Raw genomic sequence first — 16,876 nt, 5'->3', positions numbered from 1 at the left:
ATCAGAAATTTGGTTGAGATTACACATTATTCCATTAGTCCTCCAGCAAGAAGGCAGTAGGTATTGTTTACAAACTGCCAATTTCGCTAAATCTCGTGCAGTTTCTGAATATCCTCACATGATTTGTCCATTCTGAAATGTTGTGCAGATTGCCCATCAAAATTATATTGGTTTCGAGTGAAATTTCAGTTTTGTCAATTTTTATAAAATACATGCTTTTGAGTTTATTTATGGTTCAACAATCACCTATTCCTAAAGTTATGCAGAGTCAGAGGCATAAAATATTTTGTTTGTCTTGTTGTTTACCCTCATAACTTGTAAGAAATAATTAAAGTATTGTTGACATAACTTTGATTTTAAGAAATGGTATATTGCTTCTATCAGCTATGTAAAATGAGCACAATTTTCCAGCGGAGAAGGAGTACGCACATGGAACTTATTTAGGGCAAAAGAATCCTAAAGAGCTTACAAACTCTCAATCCAAGAAAACTTGCATTAAAGGCTTACTTTCAAATCCTTTATTGTTATGACTTGCAGCATCAAAAGTACGTCTTTCCTTTTCTGCGAAAGTTAAACAGAAACTGCAAAATTAGTCATTGAATTTACAAGTGAATTGGACCATCAGTGGATGATGGATTTCCTGGCATCTGGCGAAATTGCATCATCCTGATGTACTGTTGAGGTGATTGCAGTGTTTTCCATATATAAAATGTTTTCTGTTATACACTACATGAGAGTAACAACTTTCTTATTCTTATGTAGTGGGATAAAATCCAAGGAGAAACTCTTTGTTTATGTGGCTAGGGCACTGGTTTGCCTAGGATACAAATACACTAGTTCTATACACTAGAAATATGGTTAAATTGCCAGATTTTCTTGTATCCGCCTGCTGTCCTTTCAGCTTTTTTACATCTCTCAGTCAGGTGTTGAGTGGCTGCCATGTATTTTTGGGGCAGTTTGTCATTAAACCTTCACTATTTAAGGATCTTTGGTTCTTTTATGTATTTTCAAGCCTTTATGGTATGCTTTGACAGTGCTTGTTGATTCTTGTGACAAGTTTTTTTACTTCAAATCGCTCCTCGCCCGCTCCAAAAATAGGTGAAATCAAAAAAGAAAAATATATATATATTTTTATTTCGCTCGCTCGCTCCCATTTTTTTTCGAAAATATCCAATGACCAAGACATTAATTTGGTGTGGCCCTACGGTTAAGAAGATATGGAGGATACACGACGGACGGACAAATGAACCAACTGACGGAAATCCGTTACTCGCGACGTACGGGCGGATAAATGAAACAAATGACGGACATCCGTTACTCGCGACGGACAAATGGACCAATTGACGGAAATCCGTTACTCGTGAGGGACGGATGGTCAAATGGACCAACTAACGGAAATCCGTTACTCGCGACAATCTGACGGAAATCCATTACTCCAACATAGCCCCCATAAACTTTGTATCCAGGGGTATAAGTCTATGGGTATAATAATAATTCCTGTTGGAATAAATTGTGATATCGGATATCTACGCCGTTTCCTTACTAAAGGAGCTGTAGGGAATTATGCATGCAATTGCTTCAATCACGACATTTTTCATTTTAAACATACTTTGTATTCTGTTAGAGATTTATTTAAAGGAACAAAAGGGCCCATTTCAAAGAGAAAGATCCCTATTAGAAATGTATATTTTACTATCTTTATGGAATTTGGGATTACGCTCTTTTAGTACGAAAGTATTGAAAAAAGTGCACTATCGCCTTTGATTTCAATATGATTTCTGATTTTACATCTGTGTTTGATAGACACTGGGATATTTCAACAATCTAAACCAAAAGTGTATAGCTTCGAGTTCGTATATTTTCAATCTAATCTGGTTGCGCAACCAAGATATATAAAGGAAGGTAATAATACTTTTTCAAACTTACATTTCTAATGAATTTCGGCTAATTACATGTTTGTCAACGTAAATATTTGACAAATATAATACAATAGTTCTTATATCTCCCATGATTTCATATAGGCAAGGTATATTTATTATATTTATACATAATTATGCTTAAATATTTCTATCTTAGTTTGGCAACAAGGAGAGGGAAGCCTAATTTTAAAAATACCCCAAGTGTAATTTTAATATGTATGAAGCAGATGATTTGTTGCACTTGTGACCAAATCTCTTACTTGATCAAAGTTTGATTAACCAACTTTAAGACCGACATTTTGTTAGAATTCAATAACGGAACTGTGACGCAATTGTACAAAAAAATGAGGCAGCTGGAAAACGTTTTCAATTATATACATTTTATGTTTTCGAAAATACATTTGTATTGTGGTTTCAGGAATTCTGATGGAGGTTTCATTCAACGTAGTTACTGGTCTGTCTTTTTTTCCCTGTGTTAGAAGTTTTATCTACGGCAGAAAATTTTGATCTCACAAAGCAAGCATATGTTTTTAATTCATTGATATAGTCGTTACATCTATACATGCAGAGGGATTGGGAGTTTCAAAGAATCTGCAGCTGTTTCGTAAATGAGAAAAATGCATTCTCCTCTCGAATTCATTAGACTATATCATACAGTTTTATAAATGTTCATGAATAATTGAGCCGCACCATGGGAAAACCAACATAGTGCATTTGCTACTAGCATGGATCCAGACCAGCCTGCGCATCTGCGCAGTCTGGTCAGGATCCATCCTGTTCGCTTATGGTTTCTCTAATTGCAATAGGCTTTGAAAGCGATCAGCATGGATCCGGATGCGCAGGCTGGTCTGGATCCATGCTGATCGCAAACGCACTATGTTGGTTTTCTTATGACGCGACTCATTTACTGAATAATTAAAATGCAATACACATAATGCATTCTAGTGAACAAAGATTTCAAATTAATTGTTGAATGATCAATCAACAAACTTATACTTTAACGGTCTATTAATATTTATATCGTGTACTGATCTTACGCGAGTCACGAAACAGCACGTGTTTACCATAATGTGAAATAACACTTCCGTCAACACATTACCGTGATATTTGGAGAATTATTTTTTGTATAGGAAAAATTGGAATTTGAATCTGAAATAACTTTGGCTGGACTTAAAATGTTACACAATGCTTAACACACAAAGGACATTTATAAGCGATATAAAAGTGTATTTTTTCTTATAATTGCTAAAATATGTTATCTTTTTTGTTAATATGTCATCTTTTTTGTTAATATGATGATAATGGATAGTACGTGATTCTTTGAAACTTTAGAAGAAAAAAATGCGTGGAAACCAAGAGAGGCCCACACTGCAAATAACAACAGTTCTTTTTTATAACAAGGATCTAAAAAATCGACAGATTTTCAGTCCACACAAAGGAGGGATCTTAAGAGAAAGGAAGGAAGGATGACATTTATTTACATAAAACCGAAAGTGTTTTATTTTTCTGTGAAGTGCATAGTCCTAATGGGAGGTCAGACATAAGTGGAGTTTTGCATAATTACTGTGGATGTTGTTCACTTGACTTTTAACCAGTAATAGAAGTGAAAAGTTAGGATAGCAGAGCTACAGAACAACCAATTCAAGTGTTATCAATACAGAAGTTTTTGTAACTTCATATTGTTAAGGATTTATATGTCTAGCTCTGATGGAAGGCTGCAGGTTTTGGAATTTGGTGTTTCTTATAACACTGCGGATATCTGTAAGTAAATGTCTATCACAATTTATCTGCACATTACAAATCTTCTAACGCAATACCTACGTTTTTGTAATTTGGCAGACTTACTAAGATTTTATCAAGTTCAACATTGTTCTGTAGCGTGTATCTGCGCTGCTAGGATTATTAAGACTGCGGTTTAATGAGCACAATTGAACGGTTTGAAGTCCACTCTATTGTTTTTGCCCCTGACTCCCCATTTAGTTGTTCTTTATTTTATGCCTCTGACTCTTCAGCGGTGTTTTTTTGTTTGCATCAGACTCCACCACTGGCTTTTCTGCCTCTGACTCCATATTGGTGTTTTGCCTCTGTATACCCAGTGGTGTTTTGCCTCTGTATACCCAGTGGTGTTTTGCCTCTGTACACCCAGTGGTGTTTTAGCCTCTGACTTTCCAACGGTGCTTTTACCTCTGACTCTCCTGTGGTTTTTAACCTTTGATTCTCTAGAGGTGTTATTGCCACTGATCAATTCTACTTTGCCTCTGACTCTCTTACCCCTCAGGAAGACTGTTAGTAATAGTGGGAGGATAGTGCAGGATACAGAAGACGCTCGAATTCTGAAGCTTCCCTGGTTTTTTAGGTTATAACACACTAAATAGTTGTTGTTTTTTATTCTATTTAAAATTGACATATTTCCAATGGCCGCAGCACACATCAGGATCCATTTTAAATGTCTGTGACCTACATTTTCTTGAAGAATATTGTCAGTGCTAAATAAAAATCAAAAGAAAAGTGGGGGTTGTGTTTGATGCAAGAAAAAAATAATTTCAGTCAAACACACAAACTGCAAAATCAGCTAAAAAATGAGACCCCAAATTATACTGATGATGTATGATCTAAGTTTCCATGCAAAACAAATTGTCATGTTGTTATTTCATTATGAAAATGTTACCTACATGTCAAGCATAGATCTGTCATATGATTTAAGCAAAAAAAATGCAAAGAAAATAAGGAAAATAGCTCTACAGAGCAAAAAAAACAACAAAAAAAAACTGAGGACTATTTGTATCCGCCATTATTGTATCTACCTTCTTTTTTTCGCGCCATTTTTCTGTTTAGTGTCTGTATGCCTTTAGCGTGCCAGGTGTATACACTGGACTCTTATCCCAATGTTAGTAATTTTAGTTGGAGGAGCAGAGGCTTGAACTCATGACCCCTGGTTTCGTAGTCAGACAGTGTTACCACTGGACCACTGTGTCTGCTCTTTACTAACCTCTGGTCATGTAACATATCTAAACCATGCTTACTGCTTTCATAATGAATTATACATTACGACATATCACTTCAATACATACTAAATGTACGTAAATCTTTTCGAGTCGCATTTTTTGAATTAAGTGCAAGTCATAATAAGCCGTTATTAATTAAAACGTTTCTCCGAATATTCTCACGTGTCTGGTTTTGATAAATTCCGCACTTCCGGAATTAATGTCCTGTAAAGATAATACATTAAACTGTTTGAACATTTCTGAATTCTATTTATTGTCTTTCGTCTGATTTTGTTTTTATCATAAACAGTTGTTAATAATTACTCTTTCTTTATTGATTTGTTGAAATTTTGACAAGTCCGTTAGCTCTAGCCCAGTACGGTGTTACCTATGTATGTTCTATTCCATTGCTCAAATTCCTCAGATGTGAAATTTTGTGCACTGTCTGAAACTAATTCCTCCACTAATCCATGAATTGTGACTATATTCCTGTGTTTATTTATGATCGCAGCACATGTTGATTTTATAATTTCCACTTCTGGATATCTGGATTAATCATACACTTTCTCCTGTCGGCAAAGGTTCTGTAAGGACATTTGCTACCTTTTTCAATGGCCCGTCGTGTAACGTAGACATCATTACTTATGGGTGTTTTGGTGGGCTTGATACCATTTGACACGGGCGACGGTATTGTATAAGTGTCGATATTCGGCCACCATAATTCTGGTCTGACCAACAGAAAATCGGACCAAACCCCAGGTACAAAATTTCACATGCTGAATATTAGTCCAATTATGTGTCATGGCCCTACGTCAAATTAATACATTTTAAGATACGTGCGATTCAAACTTTTATGCTCTTTTGTGCATTTTTTTTTTACTAAGTCAAGGGCTATAACACTGGTCTGTTTGAGATCCCAGTTATAACACCAGGTACACAACTTCACATGCTAAAACAATCCTGCGAATTTTGGTGATTCTGGGTCGACACAAGTTCGGACAGACGGACGGACGCCCCCACGATTTGGTATTAGGTGGTCATTTCGTTTTTTTTGTAAGTAAAAGCATTAAGTGGTTACGGAATGAATACAATAGATTCCCATTGTCCTAGGCCAAACTTCCTACCACCAAAGGTATCATCAATCGTTGACAAGGGCAGCTATATGACCCAACCTCTCAAAAGAATAATTGGGGGCGGGAATATTAAAAGACTCTATGAAACTTGGATATGCTAACGTATTGGTCTGAAATTATATACCATTTCAAAACAAAATCTGTCCCGTATGTAGTTTTTAAGCATTCGGAAAATTATTATGTGTTGCGTTAGAATATTTTAAGTGTACGCGGATAATTGTCATTCGCCTTGTTATACAGGACCGTTTAATTAGTTTCAATATTTAGTCCTATTCAGAATATGGTTGGCTTACATGTACTTGATATGAATCAAAAGAATGCAAGAAAGTATAAGTTTTATTGACAACTCCAGTCATGCAATTATTAAATCGTTATTCTAATGAAGTGAATTTTAGATGTCCCCTTCTAATTTGACGAAACACCTTGGCCTTGTTTTTAACAATTTCAGTTTTTGAACTTAATATGTAACACATCAAAACATATTTCCGTTTAGGATTCCTATTATATTCTATATATTCTACCTTTGCTTTAGGCATTAATGAGTTGTTGTTTTTTTCTCTCAGATGTAACGGTTAAGCGTAAATTGTTTCATATTTATTACAGATAGTTTTATGTGGGGGCAAAGTGGAGATCCGTTTACAAAGATATGTTAACCCAGACGGTGAGGGTGCAAATGGACACTGTTGTGATGGGCGCTCTATATTCTGCTTTGGAGAATGTGATCATCTCTTCATTCTGTGCTTAGACAATCGCAACGGGTAAGCCTTAGAGTACAAGACACATACAGATATTTAGAAGTCAAAAATGCATGTACTAATACCAGCTTAAACTTAGGTTACGTTTCCAGGACTGCCAGATTTTTCTTCCGTTTACAAAAAAAAGAAGACATAAACATGAACTCACAAACAATGAAAATATGTTTGTTACATATTGACTACTGTAACCAGAGTTTACTTTTAACGTTTCAGACCGCCCAGCACATGGAAATGCCCGTACGGCCGTGTTAAAACGGGAAGAATCGAGAATGATAACTCGATCACTTTTGGAAGCAGAATCGGGGGCACTAAAAACCCGATGGTGTTTTCATTTCGGAAATGGCCTGTAAGTACCGATACATATGATGGATAATAATTATTATTATTACTATCATGACTAGATTTATATAGCGCCCTTTTCATGATAAACACGTTCAAAGGCGCTTTACATAGCACAAACGCAGCCACCCAGGGCGCGAAATTCACCCTCTACTAGTACAGACACAGAGCAATCTGACCAGAGGGACAGAGTGAGATGAAGCCCCTAGAACAGATAGAGAGAAATCCTTTTTAGATACATGCCTGTCCAGCTAACTTAGTCTAGCTCTTTGCCGGAATAGACAGTCTGGTTCTTTAACGTGCCCGGTATATAGAACCGATAGAAGCGAAGCCGTCTTTCCTGGGAAGAACCAGTACAGGCCTCTTAGTTAAGTGGGAGACACCCAAGAACATCTCGGAAATTTCCAGTGGCTGGACCGGAGTAATGTATTGCAAATAGAAATAGACCGCTACTTTGTGACACAATACATGTATACACATTGTCTGATATAAGTACGAATGATTGTATGCTTATTTAGCCCTTTTATAAACATAAATTAAATTCATATGTACACTTTTATTTCATTAGAACTTCCATATTAATTAAACTTTATTTGTACCACAAGTAATAAATTTGTCAACTTTGCAAGGGATCCATGAAGTTGAAGGTTCGTGTTGAGGATCATGACAACGACAATGACAATGACTTTGTGGATTTGCTCCATACATATTTAGACAAGACCCCAGCGGATTCCAGCTCGACTGCTGTAGTAAGACGTGTAAATATTAACATGAGAACCAGGTATGCTGAACCAGCAACAGCATGCAAGTATCAAATAAACTTCTTTTCATTAAATTACATCCAAAAAAAAAAAAAATGAAAAAAAAAAAATGGTTGAAACGTCCATCAGGAATAACTTGGAAAAATATAAAAATGCTATGTATTAAGAAATATACAAATTATTTTCCTGCTGAACTGCTATTGTTTTGATGAAAATTGTTCTATCTCAAACTCTGACATACCTCGCTGGATTTGTTTTTTGTTGGATCTAAAGTCACATCGGCACAATTATATATCACATGGCGATCTCCCAGCTTGTGGTGATGAAAAAAACTCCAGGTGCCCTTGTGAGCATTTAATTCAAGCGCCTCGACAGAATTACAAGCCAGCACATGAAAAAAAAATTACCTACAGGCTTCTTTATTCCGATGAGGTCTACACAAAAATCTCAAGTGCCTGTGGTGGGAATCGAACCCGAGTCGCTCCGATGCTAATCCAGTGCTCTAACCAATAAGCCAAATTGTCGACACATTTATGCATTTGTCAGAGATTAAATTTAAATTATGCGTAAGCCACCGAAGCAATGCAGTAGAATCATGAGAAGTCCGTGCATGACATTTAAGGTGAACGCGTGATTGACTCCGTAAATATAGTATCAATTGTTTCAAAAAGTACGTTTTAATTGAAAAAAAATTCGGCCAGTTTTACATATCTTGAAAATTGATCTAAACATGACTTTACTGTAAAATTTTAACATTCAATTCTAAGCAGGTCTTGATATTTGTCAGAAAGTTAAAACGAGCATACTCTTCCGTCAGAGTGGAGAATGCTTCATGAAACAGGACATTTTATTTTACATAGAAAAATATTGACAATGATATAATTGCAAAAACTACAAACTACACACATTTCCTCCAAGTTAATTAATAGTCTGCAAATGAAAATTGTGACGATTTTCTGTACAGTTAACATGGAACATACATTCCGAGCATGTCTGAAATAAGACTGACAGTTTAAACATATTTAAAGGCAGTTTTTAGGTAGTGGAAATTGGTGGGAAACTGGTTAAAGTACATTTCTTGTTTTCTGAAAAATGTTCTAAATTTGCTAAATGTCTTTAATTCATATCGAACTAACATTTGACATTTTTATGCCTTTAAATATTATTAGATATTTTGCATTGTACAAGTTTTCATTGATTCTATACTTGTATTGACATCCACACGTACATAACTTCTACACGTGAATCAGGTGTGGATAAACAAAACGACATTAAACTATATAATGTTTATTCAAATCGTTGCCAATCTGGACTATGTAAAACAAAGAAGCATGTAGGTAAGTCAGTTATCATTCTCGGAATAGGTCTGCATTGTGTTTATAGACATGTGAGGAGATTTGAAAACCTCGCTCGCTACGCTCGCTCGGTTCACAAATCCCTCACAGGTCTATAAACACAATGTAGACCTATTCCTCGAACAATAACTATTATACTTACACCCCTATTGATGTTTCGAGACAGTGGCGGTGAGTGGCAACGTATTTCATTGGAATAGCATTCCAGTAAAGTAGTGCTACTCCTATATTAGTTATATGTAATGACTTCGCATGTTACAAATTTATAAATGATTCATTTTCCGCTTTGCAGGTTGTCCCTGACCACCAAAGTCTATTGTGACCCGATGTATTATGGCCCGGACTGTACAGTTCTATGTCAACCAAGAGACGATTTCAGAGGTCACTACACGTGTGATAAAAGAACAGGACGGAAAGTTTGCATTGCAGGTAAACACATGACAAATTCCGTAGTCTTAAGAGGAATATCATGCATTGTACTTGAGTGATTCTTGTTTCCAGAGACGTAGAATTAGTCAGAAGATGCTAATTGTGTAATATCAAGGTGTTAAGTGAATATAGCTCTAAAACCAACTTACATTGACCGACAAGTAAAGGAATACGCAGACGTATTTTCTGCAGGTTAAAATGAGAGTTACTATGTTGCAGGTTGGACTGGACTTGACTGCAAGAAAAGCATAGATGACTGTATAGGTAACACATGCCAGAATGGCGGGACATGTATAGATGGGTTTAGATCATACACCTGCAGATGTATGAAAGGATTTGAAGGTAACGAAATGTTTGAAAGTAACATCACTAAGACAGCTGGCATTGTTAATCATGTCAAACTAACTCGCGCTATTTCTTCTTCTTTTCCCTGTGAATGCTTGTTATTTTATTATAAAGTTACGCTAAGCCAGTGCTAAGGGTCGAATAGAATGCCATATTTGATTACCTTTAATTAACAGATTTCTTTCGCCCAGTTTACAATTGTTTTGATGCATTTGATTGTCAAAACTATATTACTGACTCGAAATATTCTGTACATACTGTAAATGAGACCGGCATAAATGTATATGTTGTAGGGACCCGATGTGAGCAGGATGTTGATGAATGTTTAACTTTTCCGTGCAAACACAATGGTACATGTTTTAATTTTGACGGTGGTTTCAACTGCACATGTCTTATACAATGGACTGGGCCTGACTGCACAGAGGCGGTCGACTTTTGTAAGGATGACCCGTGTAATAATTCAACATGTATTCCTCTCGAAACAAGCTACTCGTGCAAATGTAAAAATGGTTGGACGGGAACACATTGCGATGCTAATATTGATGAATGTCAGAATAACCCGTGCATAAATGGTGCTACGTGCGTGGATACTGCCGGAAGCTACATGTGTACATGTGTAGACGGATTCCATGGTACATTTTTGTATATCAATAACTTAATTAATTCTTTCATTCATGCTTGGTTGCGCTCTGTTTTCCAAAACATCGTCTTAATTTCTTCCCATTTGCTTTTTATTCTTTAACCTTCATCTGTTTACTTATCGTTTTTGCTGGCGTATCGTATGATACTGATTAATCATCGTACGATGCTTTTATATATGTATTTCCGTTCTACTTCCTTTAAATAAAAACATATGAAGAGATTTCTACTGATACATGAGAATGTATTGTTTATCACGCAGTGCCATTAAGTACTTGACATTTTCAGAGAAAGTTTATTTTTACATTTTAGGGCAGCACTGTGAGACTGACAAAGATGAATGCGCCAGTCTTCCTTGTATGAATAATGCCACTTGTACTGACCTAATAAACCACTTTAAATGTCAATGTACAAGTGGCTTTACTGATCCCCTTTGCCAAACGGATATTGATGAATGTACGAGCTCTCCATGCAAGCATGGTTCGGTGTGTTTAAATCATGTAGGTGGATTCAGTTGTAACTGTGTCAATGGTACCACAGGCGAATTGTGTGAAATAGATATCAACGAGTGTGAAGCCAATACATGTGAAAATGGTGGGATATGCGTAGATAGAATTGGAATGTTTGAATGCAAATGTGTCGATGGTTTCTCTGGTACAACATGCATAGATGATATCAACGAATGTGCATATAACGACACCTGTTTGAATGGTGGTGAATGTATTAATACGCATGGATCATTTAGATGCATTTGTCCTGCAGGATTCCAAGGACTAAATTGTGCGATAGAATCTAATGAATGTGAATCTAATCCTTGTAAGAATAATGGAACGTGTCTTGATCTAATTGGGGCATTTAATTGCTCATGTGTGAATGGCTTTTCTGGAATCTTGTGTGAAACTGAAATGAATGAGTGTGACTCGAGCCCTTGCAAGAACAGTGCAACATGCCTTGACTTGATCGGTAAGTTCGAGTGCGAATGCAGTTCGCAGTGGACTGGCCAACTATGCAATATAGACATTAATGAATGCCTGCTTGATGTTTGCAATAATAACGCTACGTGCATGAATCTGCATGGCTCATATAAGTGTGAATGCTTAGATAGCTTTCAAGGTCAAAACTGCTCGGATGATGTTAATGAATGCGAAATGAATATTTGTGAAAATGAGGCGGAATGTAGGAATTCGTACGGTTCATACCAATGTATATGCAGCAAAGGTTTTAGAGGACAAACTTGTTCAACGGAACTCGACGAATGCTTAAGCAACCCTTGCAAAAATGGCGGGATATGCGCAGACCAGATCGGCAGCTTCAGTTGCACGTGTAGACCTGGATTTAATGGAGAAACGTGTGATAATGAAATAGACGAATGCAGAAACAAACCATGCGAAAACAATGGTACTTGTATAGACCTTATCGGCAAATATGTATGCGTATGTCCTGTAGGATGGACAGGTGAAACATGCCAGGTAGATGTGAATGAATGTAGTACTGGTAGCTGCAAAAATAACGCAACCTGTTTGAATACTGACGGTTCGTTCATTTGTAACTGTCCCGATGGATTTTATGGAAATGTCTGTAGTGATGATATGAACGAATGCGAAATTGAAATCTGTGAAAATAATGGTACCTGCACAAATAATTATGGATCATTTGACTGTAGATGTGCCGATGGTTTTGTTGGTGAGACGTGTGATGAAGACATCGATGAGTGCCAAATAAATCCGTGCAGAAATGGTGCTACTTGCTATAACACGCTAGGCTCATACCGCTGTGATTGCAGAGAAGGTTGGCACGGTGATGAGTGTGACGTGGACAAAGATGAATGCCAGGCTAATCCTTGTGAAAATGGTGGCAAATGCAACAATACTGATGGGTCGTACATGTGTACCTGTCCTAAAGCGTTTCATGGAAATACATGTACGGGCGATATAAATGAATGTGAAATTGAAATCTGTGAAAATAACGGTACCTGCACAAATAGTTATGGATCATTTGATTGTAGATGTGCTGATGGTTTCGTTGGTGAGACGTGTGATGAAGATGTTGATGAGTGCCAAATAAATCCGTGCAGAAATGGTGCTGCTTGCTATAACACGTTAGGCTCATACCGTTGTGATTGCAGTGAAGGTTGGCACGGTGATGACTGCGGTGTGGATAAAGATGAATGCCAGGCTAATCCTTGTGAAAATGGTGGCACATGTAACAATACTGAGGGGTCCTACTTGTGCCAATGCACGGAGGGATTTATGGGTGATCACTGTTCGAATGATATCGATGAATGCTCGGCGTTACCATGTGGCAAACATGGTACATGTGAAAACATGTATGGGACTTTTTCATGTCACTGTACTGAAGGGACTACCGGACAGTTTTGTGACAACGGTATTGATGAATGCTCTGCAAGTCCTTGCGTAAATAATGCTACATGTCAGAACAACCACGGAAAGTTTACTTGTCTATGCGGAAGAGGTTTTACGGGTGATACTTGTTCAATAGATATAGACGAATGTGAAAGCAATGAATGCAAGAACAATGGCACATGTATTAATAACCATGGTTCTTTCCGCTGCGAATGCCCGGGCACATTTTCTGGTATGTTATGTGAGGAAGATGTTGACGAATGCGTTTCCTTGCCATGTAAAAATGGTGGAAAGTGCACGAATATATACGGTTCCTTTGCATGTCAATGTATTAATGGTTTTGAAGGAATTCATTGCGAAAGAGAAACTGACGCTTGCAAAGGTAGTCCATGTGAAAATGACGCAACCTGCGTTGATGCTGATGGTTCATTTTACTGCGTTTGTAACAAAGGTTATACAGGAACCACATGCATGGACAGAATTGCCAGTTGTTTAGATAGTAACTGTAGAAATAAAGGAAAGTGCATAACACGAAATCAAACTTCGATATGTGACTGCCCAGAGGGCTTTACTGGAACCTTCTGCGAAATCACTTCTGCTGGAAACCCCATAGTAATGGGTGGGTATATAGTAGACAGCATGTTTGTCATTCCTTTGAATTCTGTTCACTAGTTATCTATATAGCTGTAAGAATAATTGCATTGCATGTTTAAACTTATCTTAATAATGATGGTCACATTTTATGATTTTTTTTTTCAATTTGCTTTTATACTAGTCTAGTTTTCTTAGTTAGGTTACTCTTTTTAAAATGACATTTTGCAAAGAAGATGCTATTATGGCAAAACTACGTGACAATGAGAGAGCTTTCGAAAGAAGAATTTACTTGTATATATAACTACAAATGTACCTTGTAAGTCGCTACAATCTAGCATTACCCTTTTGTGACTGTTAATCATTTATTTGCGGAATACACACATACTGCTACGAAAACCTGGGACCTGTTTGACGAAGTTTCATAATTTAATTTCTCTCTTCAGTGTGGACTTTTAAAACACATTTATTTCATGTACCATTTCAAAAAGGTGTCATTTTATAAATTTTATATGGATTGACCGTTTTTCTTCTGCTCAGATTCTTAGAATTGCCGAATAATTAAAATGAATCGACTTGAAAGTGATGTTCGTGAAACATCTTACTCCTAATTTCTAACTTTGTCCTTATCAGGCTTCGTGAAACGAGCCCCAGGTCACTTACAACAATGTTTAAGTCAGATATTGTTAAAACAGCAGCAAAAAAAAAAAACAAAAACAAAAAAAAAAAAAAACAACAACAAACAAACGTTTATATGACATATAAGCCTAAATATCCCTATTTTATTATGTATTCTTTAAACAGGAAAGCAAGACGATGATGGTACCGAAACTGCAGGAAAACCTGGTATCGATCAAATAGAAAATACAGATAAGACGACTGGGAAACAAGGCGCACAATCGCTACAAACACAGAAAATTGAAAAGGTAACAAAACGTTTTGAAAGTGATTTTTATGCACCAAGCATCTAGTTAAGTATGATATTGTAACTGACTTTCAGTAGTCCCACAATGGAACGGGCATACTAAACATTCTGGGCCTCCTGACTTCAAATCACTTGCCCCTAACCGATGTGGATTCGAGCCTCACCTGGCGCGTTGAATTCTCCATGCGAGGAAGCCATCCGGCTGGCTTACAGGTAATCGGTGGTTCTACCCGGATACCCGCTCGTGATGAAATAATGCCCGGAGGGGCACCTAGGGGTTTCCTCCACCATCAAAGGAAAGTCGCCATATAACCTATAATTGTGTCGGTGCGATATTAAATCCAACTAAAAACAAACAAATCTTTGCAAAGATATATTTTCTTTAATCACTGATTTGTCCAAGATGTATCATTTGTGTCATTAAAGTTCATAGTCCCATGTTGTTGTTGTTGTAATATTTCAGGACAGTTGGGCGAAGACCCATTGGTACGCAATTCTTATCATAGCCGCTGCAGCGCTCGTATTCTTTGCAATACCTGCTGCAATATACTACAAGAAAAGAAGGTAAACTATTCTAATCTTAGGTAAAGGTGCTATGAAGATTTAAAAATATATTCTACCCAAATTTATATTTAAAATTATGAGTACTCGTGTAAATTAATATTATAACTATATCATATGAGTGTAACATATGCTATGCAATACTTGTGTATTTTCTCGCAAATTCGAATGATACAGATTAAAATGTAAGTCTTTCTATCGTTAACTCGCAGAGCCAACAAGAAAAAGACGATCGACATGGTGCAGTATTGGCCTACACAAGAGGCGATGTCAGTTCACGGATTTGACAATGTAACATATGGTATAGAATCACTGCCTCTGTATGGCCAAACGACAGAATACCAGCCACATCAACAATTTACGCCTTCAGAAATAGACCACCCCAGATAGCAGAACAAAAGGAAAGGCTGCTGTGTCTACAAAATTTTTTCTTTTCTTTTCGTTTATTTTCTGACAAAAGTTTTGTTATTAGTTTTATTCTAAACAAAGACAATAGGAAGGACACCTGCATACAATTCCTGACACGAAACGCTGCTGCAGTGACGGTATGTGTGTATAAGTGATCAGCTGATAACATCATGCAATTGATAAAGAATGTTTCAATGTGTATTTATATGCATTTTATATCTGTTTATTCAGTAGTTGATTTAAAATTTTGAAAAAGAGCTCTCAAATGTGAAGCATGTATAATTTACATCATCAGATTTTTGAAAAATCTGCCCAAGCACTATCTTCTGACTTTTATATTGCAGTTGGGGGTTTAAATAACAAAATATACGATATGTAAAGAATAAAATTGCTTTAAGTAAAACAATATATAAAATACAAACCTGGAGAGCCATATTCGCATGTACAGAAGGTGGACCAATCAGTTAAAATAATAATACTTTAAAATCGTATTATTTTTTGTTTTGTTTTGTTTACTTGAAACAGTTGAATGTATGTGGAGGTTGTAAATATAGATTGCTTATGTTTCAATATATTGTTTCTGCCTAGATTTGCTGAAAGCTGTTTGTATAATATTGTATCTGCGTTCGTGCTGTAAAGTTCCTTTGCTGTTGGGGCTTACATATATTTACATTCTATGTTTATTTTTATTTGAGCGCTGTGTAATATGTGTATTAAATAATATGTTACAATAAAATATAAATGCCAAATTTTTATTCACACACCAAGAATGGTTTAATTTTCATCTTTTTTTGTTGCTAGACATGTAATTTTTAGCTTTTTCCGATTTAAACATAAAGCGTACTTAATTTGGCAGCGACTGTGTTGCCTTCTGGCTTCATCAATTTCTTCACTATTTGCTAAAATCGTGGTAATCTAAGGTCAATGATCTTTAGACGTTACTATGATTTCAGTAAACCGTCGGCCGTGCCTGTGACGGACTTGCTTACCAGGGGAGAAGAGGACACGATTAACACTACATTGCACATCCAAAGAATCAACACAAATGATTCGGGGCGGGAGTGTGGGGTGGGGGGGGGGGGGGGGGGGCTTTCTGTCGGTCACTGATCTCCGACCACAACGACTTAACGTCGCTTGTAACCAACATATGACATGAGCTTCAAAAGCGTTTGCGCAGCAAACTGGGTATCCAGTAACAGATACATACCTGTGCTTAGTGACAAAATGGGACAGTATTATTGGTACCGTAGAAACAGTTATTTGTTTCAAAGTGTCAGAACAGTTTGTAACCATGTTGAATAATATACCGTTATTCACAAGAATAATTAAAGCATCCTTAACTTCCCAAAAGAAAAAAAAAGAAAAAGCT

General features: G+C 36.6%; 1 protein-coding gene across 3 annotated transcripts; it reads left to right on the top strand.

Moving 5' to 3' along the window:
* Positions 1-2,912: 2,912 nt before the first annotated feature.
* On the top strand, positions 2,913-16,256 carry LOC123530456 (neurogenic locus notch homolog protein 2-like). Of its 3 annotated transcripts, none has more exons than XM_053521404.1 (11): positions 2,913-3,680; positions 6,640-6,794; positions 7,005-7,137; positions 7,760-7,911; positions 9,539-9,675; positions 9,895-10,017; positions 10,314-10,652; positions 10,972-13,641; positions 14,418-14,539; positions 15,002-15,102; positions 15,312-16,256. In XM_053521404.1, the coding sequence occupies exons 1-11, from the start codon at positions 3,627-3,629 to the stop codon at positions 15,487-15,489; spliced, it is 4,164 nt and encodes a 1,387-aa protein (XP_053377379.1). In that variant the 5' UTR covers positions 2,913-3,626; the 3' UTR covers positions 15,490-16,256. The 3 variants fall into 3 exon arrangements, with proteins under 3 accessions (XP_053377379.1, XP_053377381.1, XP_053377380.1); XM_053521406.1 differs by having other exon boundaries at positions 2,943-3,680; positions 10,972-11,622; XM_053521405.1 differs by lacking the exons at positions 2,913-3,680; positions 6,640-6,794; positions 7,005-7,137 and having other exon boundaries at positions 7,801-7,934.
* Positions 16,257-16,876: the final 620 nt, after the last annotated feature.

The sequence above is a fragment of the Mercenaria mercenaria genome, chromosome 13, assembly GCF_021730395.1.
Source record: "Mercenaria mercenaria strain notata chromosome 13, MADL_Memer_1, whole genome shotgun sequence".
NCBI lineage: Eukaryota > Metazoa > Mollusca > Bivalvia > Venerida > Veneridae > Mercenaria > Mercenaria mercenaria.
Note: the sequence above shows the minus strand (reverse complement) of the source record. Positions and strands in the feature narration are given on the sequence as shown.

What these genes read in the sequence shown, in the direction of transcription:
- LOC123530456 (XM_053521404.1), top strand. Translation starts at nt 3,627, where the DNA reads ATGGAAGGCTGCAGGTTTTGGAATTTGGTGTTTCTTATAACACTGCGG. An exon ending in ACGGAAAGTTTGCATTGCAG is followed by an intron (nt 9,676 to 9,894) that starts GTAAACACATGA and finishes ACTATGTTGCAG; the next exon opens with GTTGGACTGGACTTGACTGC. An exon ending in ATGTGTAGACGGATTCCATG is followed by an intron (nt 10,653 to 10,971) that starts GTACATTTTTGT and finishes TTTACATTTTAG; the next exon opens with GGCAGCACTGTGAGACTGAC.